At 54.4% G+C, this 6,176-nt stretch overlaps 1 protein-coding gene across 2 annotated transcripts; it reads right to left on the bottom strand.

The window, feature by feature from the left end:
• Positions 1-424: 424 nt before the first annotated feature.
• Positions 425-6,041, bottom strand: DGUOK (deoxyguanosine kinase). 2 transcript variants are annotated; one of them, XM_026081848.1, is made up of 7 exons: positions 5,817-6,041; positions 5,401-5,513; positions 4,786-4,973; positions 2,668-2,815; positions 2,008-2,123; positions 1,644-1,743; positions 425-991 (listed from the first exon to the last, which is right to left on the bottom strand). In XM_026081848.1, exons 3-7 carry the CDS (start codon positions 4,935-4,937, stop codon positions 920-922), a joined length of 588 nt encoding a protein of 195 aa, XP_025937633.1. In that variant the 5' UTR covers positions 4,938-4,973; positions 5,401-5,513; positions 5,817-6,041; the 3' UTR covers positions 425-919. The 2 variants fall into 2 exon arrangements, with proteins under 2 accessions (XP_025937633.1, XP_025937634.1); XM_026081849.1 differs by lacking the exons at positions 4,786-4,973; positions 5,401-5,513; positions 5,817-6,041 and adding an exon at positions 3,398-4,779.
• Between the last annotated feature and the right edge of the window lie 135 nt (positions 6,042-6,176).

Here is a 6,176-nt window from a genome sequence, read left to right as displayed (position 1 = left end):
GGCAGGCGGCAAACGCGCTGCCCACGAAGCGCAGCACCCGCAAACGCCCCTGCAGAGGCGTCTCTGCTGCTTAAAGGAGGCTCCTTCACCTCCTGCCCGGCTTCAGACAGGTCCTGCCGCCACCTCGTGGGCTGAGGTCTCCCCAGGGCTACAGGCCTACGCCTCTACAGCCACAGGCTGCCTCTCCGTGGGGAGAACTGCAGCGTGGAAACGCTCGCAAGCAGGAGCAAGATGTGCAGACGCTGCGTGTGTTGCATCTTTGGGAGCACCCCAGATTTAGGCCCTTCGGACTTCCTTGGAAGTCTCTCAGACCCAAACGTCAGCTCCCGCTGAGAGCACGCCGCATCACAGACCCAAAGCACAGAAAGCGCATCAGAAAACTGCAGCTTTGGAAAGGGTTTTTTGATTTGTTTTGCTTTTTTTCCTTAAGATTAAAAAAATCCTGTGTTGTTTGTGCTATAAATACACCTTTTGCCCAAGGCAGGAAGAGGTTAAAATGACTGCAGAAGACAGCTGGGAAGCAGAACCCAGATGATCTGTCCCCTGTCCTCAGTGTTAGGATCCAAAAATCTTCGGTGCCAGATGCAACAGCAGCACCCACCCAATTCAGTGCCTCACCACCCTTCAGAAGCTCTTCCAGACAACCGTTCTCCAGAACTCCCTTCTCTCCCAGGCCCACACGTTTCGCCTTGTTACCGAAGTGCTGTGGCCTCCCCTCACCTACCTCCCAAAAGCCTCCAGCACCACCATCCATCCCCTCCTTCGCCCGCCGTGCAGCCAGTGTGGAAGCTAGGGGGGACCTGTTGCTCGCTGGAGCGCTCGGGTGACAGTACCCTTTCCCAGTTCAACGCTAACCGCCCAATTGCTCGGTTTAGTCTTTGGTGGAAAGCGATACTGTTGGGTCCAAGAAGTCTCAGAGTTAAACTCCCGAATGAGGGTTAGGGCACGACGGCAAAGCTTCGGATCGCAGCATCTTGACAAAAGCCTCCACCTGCAAGGAGGAGAGCCCGTTTCACAAAGCGTGACACACTGATCACGTCAAGACAGCACACACCAGTTATTAATCGATTAACTCCCAAACGAGGGCTCTTCATAGAGCAGAAGGGTTTAACAGGCTCAGAGAGAAGGGCCACGTTATTTTCTTCACGGAAGTACTTAGAAGGGGCACATTTATATACTGTGGAAATACAACCTGCCAGGGACAGTCCGGCAGCTCCTCACCAACACACAGCTGTGTTACGGCTTCAAAAAGGTTTCCCACCAACCAGAGTTTCAAGGGAAATTAGGATAGGCTGGTTGTCACAGCCTTGCTGGGATCTGGCCAAAACTCAGAGGTTAGAACTATTCCCCGAGAGAAGTAACAAGATCTCCTGTAATCCCAAACCACTKCTTTCCCACCATCCACCTCCAGCAACACCAGAGGCTGCAGTACCAACCGCAGGACCTGAAGAGGACYACGGTGCCAAGAAGGATCCTGCAGCATGTGACGGCTGGCGGCTGCCCTCCCGCTGCTGCCCTGACTGAACCGCTGGGTTTGCGAGAGCCCCCTGGGCTAGCTARAACCAGCCCCAGCAGAGAGGTCACGACGCTCCCCGCAGCTAAGAGGAGGAAGCTCAGGAGAAAGGCACSTCTGCTCTGCCTACCTTTGTCATGAGGACATCCTGCACTGCCGCATCACGCTCGAAATCTTGATTGACRTCAAGCACCAGGACAGAAGCGCTCCTTAAGTTTGCGAAGTGGACCCTGAAGAAGGCAGGGAGAAAGAACCCGAAGGGCAGTGCCCTTTAGCAAAGGGCAGGTAAAAAGGATGGCCATCCCCGTGGAGAAGAGGAACAGTGTTGTGTTGCGAAAGCATGTCTGCTGTATGTTATCAGAGGAAAATTTAGCAGGGAAGGGACCTCTGGAGGTCTCTAGTCCAACCCCCTCTCCTCCAAAAGCCATGTTATTCACATGTTTCAAGGAGTCAGACTTTGTGAAGCACCCCAAGCTGTCCTTGCCCTCACTCACTCTGTGGTTTTCTCCACCAGCCAGCTCTCGTGCTGAGCATGAAGCTGCTGCAGGTAGTCCAGCTGGACTCCCTTCTCCTCGGACCTCGCCCTCCGGTGCAGCCTCTCCAGGCATTTCTACAGAGGGAAGCAACAAGACTCGAGTTTAACAGAGGCACAAGAGAGCGCACTACAAGCCAGGTGGGCAAACCAGCCCAAGAGGAGAAACCACACGCGGCAATAACAGCCATCGGAATCAGTATTGGGTGGCCAACAACCCCAGAGGCAGCCGGGGGCCCAAAGCTCGTCCTCCCAAAACCCAGGACCTTCAAGGCAGGTATCTGGGCAAAGCGTTAGGGGAAGGTGAAGAGCTGCTCTGGRATCTACAGCAAAACCACCAACTTTCCTGTGGGAACAGGACCAGGTGCCGCTGTGGGCTCCTTGCTCCCTACCCTACAGGGCAGCAACTCGCAYGAACAAGTGTTTCGGCACTGCCAGAAGCTGTCCTGGCTCCGGCTGCAGCAGAGTCCAGCTTCCAGGAGCTGCACTGGGTGTCCTGGAGATCCAAGGTCTACCCTTGCTTTGCCATCGCCTTGCTGCAAGATGCCGGCCTAGCCCACTTCCCCTCCTTTCTCTCCCCAATTAACACGGAAAGCAAACGGCTTTGGCAGCCCTCTGTTACCTCCGGAGCTGCCTGGAGATACAGGAAGCCATGCAGAGCGACGCGGTCCCCGAGCTCCTGCAGGAGGAAAGTGTGCCAGTCCTGGTAAATGGTCCACTCCAACGGATTCAAGTGGCCAGCCTCAAAGAGGTTTTTCGCAAAGACATACCTAGGAAGGGACAGAGGCGGGGACAAGGTAACCCCACCAGCCAGGAAACCCGCCAACCCGCGCTCCACCGGAGGCYGCACCTAGCAGGACGGAGAGCAACTCCTCGCGGTCACTACCAACACAGGCAGGTACCAACTAGCAATCGAGAACTGCAGGTCCTGAACCATCCCATGAGGAATCGATGCTCGGGGTATTTTCACTCTGTTYTCCTTTTCTGTCCCAACTGGCCTCAAGAGTACGCACCAGGCACCCCCCTGGAAGGGGTTCGGATTCCTGCCCCAAGCAAAACACTGAGCGGACAGGCCTTAGGAGCTGCTCTGAAGATACATCTTGGCAGAGGAGAATACGGTTAAGGAAAGAAGTTCTCCTGCTGCAGGCAGCCCACCCAAAACCGSTGAAGTCTAAAGGCTGTGCCAACATCACTTTGTCTGCAGTAGCAAGAGGTCCTGAAGGAACCAAGTGCCTAAGTAATCGCACTGCGTTTTTATCCCAGCACTGCCACAATTCCAGTTCCCTGAGCTCAGGAGAAACTTGAGCAGTCAATCACAGCCAGGAGTAACAGTTCCACCCTTCCCTCCTCACCTCACGAGTTCGGTCTCCACCCAAAGGCCCTGCTTACACTCCTCCCGCCCGGCATTTGCGCTTTCAGAGTGCTCTGGCATAGTTTGTCCTTGTGCCTCCGGCCACATCGCAAGCGTGTCAGGGATTCTGTTGCTCAAGAGTCACCAGCTCAAGTGCTAACGTATGTCAAACGGCCCAACTCCACCACAGCACAGCAGGTACCTTTCCAAAAGGACAAGCACCTCCTCCCCGATCTGCAGCAGAGAGCTGAGGAGCACCAGAATAGGCTTCCAGTTCCTATTTTCGAGTCAGCATCCCGCTGAACACTCAGATCCCTGCTATCTGGCAGCACCCACACAGCACGCCGCCCAGCTGCTTCCAGCTCCCACACGCAGCTTCCATCCAACAGGCCAGGCTCACCCGTTTCGGTGCAACAACGCACACAGCAACGCAGGGCCCCCGGTTTTCAGGGTTTCTAACAAGCCATGCACGGAAACGGTTCGCACGTGTTTAACGCAAACCCTGCTATGCATTATTCCACAGAACTGCCTGCTCCCATGCTGGAAAGAAAATCCCATGGCAGCAGCGAGCCAGCACATAAGGAGCAGGAAAGAAGAGCCACCATACCAAGGAGCCAGGCCCTCAAGCCTCCCTACGCAGCCCGCTCACTCAAGCGCCCTTTAGTGCTGCGCTGCTCAACGCAACCACGACAAGTCTGTTTTCCGAGGGAGAACCACCTGCTCCATCCAAACCGCCAGCTTGCACTGGGGACTGCACCGATGTCCTTGGATCCATCCTTAATATATGCCAGAGCAAGAGAGAAAACACAGCCGTCTGGCACGGTTAACCGTTTCCAAGCTAAATAAACGGGACAACCATTACGTAGCCCGTGAGGCGTCGCCCGAAGGATTTCACAGAGCAGGTCCACAAGAGCGAGACCAGTCCAGCCACTGCCTCTGCCTGACATGGGTCAGAAGCGAATGGCAAAGTGCAAAAACGGGTTCGAAGATCTGGGTGTTCCTGCTGCTTTCTCTGGTGTTCCTAGAGCACCGGTTATCAGTGGACCTACCATGAGGAACACGTGCATTTCTTTAATTAAGCATCRCTTTCGATTCTGTGCCGAGTGGAGGCTGCAGGGTCATTCTCTTATCTTCACCGTGCACGTCTTGGGGCTGACTAGTTTCTAAGATGCCCATTTTTGCCTCAGTCACTTCATTCCTTTTACATTCACTGCTATCGACTGCCATAAAAATGATGTTTATTGGGCACTTAATTCTCTTTTTTCTCTATTTTAATTAAAGACCTTCACAATTTCAAGATGCTGTGGCATTTCTCTGCACACCCACAGGGAGTACCGTGGCTCAGATGCTGCTGCAAAGGGCTTGGAGCAGGGTTTCTGGGTACCCTACCTGTCGCTGTACACGGATCTCTCAAAAACCTGCACAGGCTCCGGGGTCTTCAACAGCCTCTCTGCAAGCGGCTCCAGCTGTGCCTTAAGTCGGCTCATGCAGGAGTACGTCTGGAACGTGTAGGACCATCGGGATGGCTCCTGGTAGATCATCTGCAGCAGGTTGCCGAAGCTCTGAGGAGAGGAAGCCTGCGAAGGAACGACAGAGGCATACTGAAGGCAAAACCCCACCGGAGAGAGAGAGGGGCAGGAGGCAGATATTCCCAGTGACACACGAGGCTTTAACATCAACGTGGGAAAGGACGAACTATAACTGCAAATGGTTACAGATCCCAGACACAAAAGCAGAGGTGGCCACGTTTGCAACTTATCCATAAACTCTCCTTTCTTAGCTACCTCTTGGGGACCCTCAAAAAATATTCCCTGGATCTGCAGATACAGATGCGTTTCCCTGCGGATCAGCTACCATCAGACCGGGTGACCAGGGTACCGAGAGCTGCGTGACTGCAGCTACACGCAACGCTGCACAGGCTGCAAACGCCATGCCGAGAGACAGGCTGCCCACAAAAGGGTCACGCTGTTTCCCCAGCCCCTTGCAGCCGGCTTTCACCCTTACCTCTTTTGTGCCCGGAGCTTGAACCTTTTGCCATTGCGCCACGGGTTCAGTCACCAAGTGCCATTCYGGGAACGTCCTTCCGAGGAGCTTTACGAATGTAGACTTCCCCACGGCTCAGGGAAAACACAAGAAGGGGAGTGAGAGCCTGGCCGCGTGCTCGGAGAAGCATGGGCAGAGCTCCTGAGTAACTGCACACTTCCGCTTGGCTGCTAAAGTGCAACCTCTTCATTTTAAAGCACCAGGTTTAAGTACCCGAGCAGACTTTTATTCATCTAACCTGCCAGAACCAACTGAACCGTCTTTATCCGAACAAATGGCGAGCACAGATTTTATTTTAAAATACATACTTAATTTAAGYGGCTGTAAACGCCTGCTCTACTCCAAAGGGAATGCTTCCCAGCGGGACAAAAACCCACCTCTCCTCCAAAATGCAGTAATAGATCGCAAGGCTTTTATTAGCGGAACATAAAAAAGCTGCAGTTACGCAGAGCCCCCGGAGATGTTTYGTGACACGCCAGTGCTACGGCAGAGTTAGCTTAAGGTTAGCAGGGGGGAGAGCGTTGCAACCCCCCCCCGCAATCAGCCCGCTGAGGCTGGGACTATGTCACTGTTTATACACATCTTGTACAACCCCTCCGCTGGCTCCGAACCCCCACACACACCTCGACCCCTCTCCCACTACACCCCCAGCAGCCCAATCCCCTTCTCCGCACCCCAGGCCTCACAGACACACCCCAAAGCCCCCCGCTACAACTCCCCCCACACACCAGACCCCC

The sequence above is a fragment of the Apteryx rowi genome, unplaced genomic scaffold (assembly GCF_003343035.1).
Source record: "Apteryx rowi isolate R43461 unplaced genomic scaffold, aptRow1 scaffold_56, whole genome shotgun sequence".
Lineage (NCBI taxonomy): Eukaryota > Metazoa > Chordata > Aves > Apterygiformes > Apterygidae > Apteryx > Apteryx rowi.
Note: the sequence above shows the minus strand (reverse complement) of the source record. Positions and strands in the feature narration are given on the sequence as shown.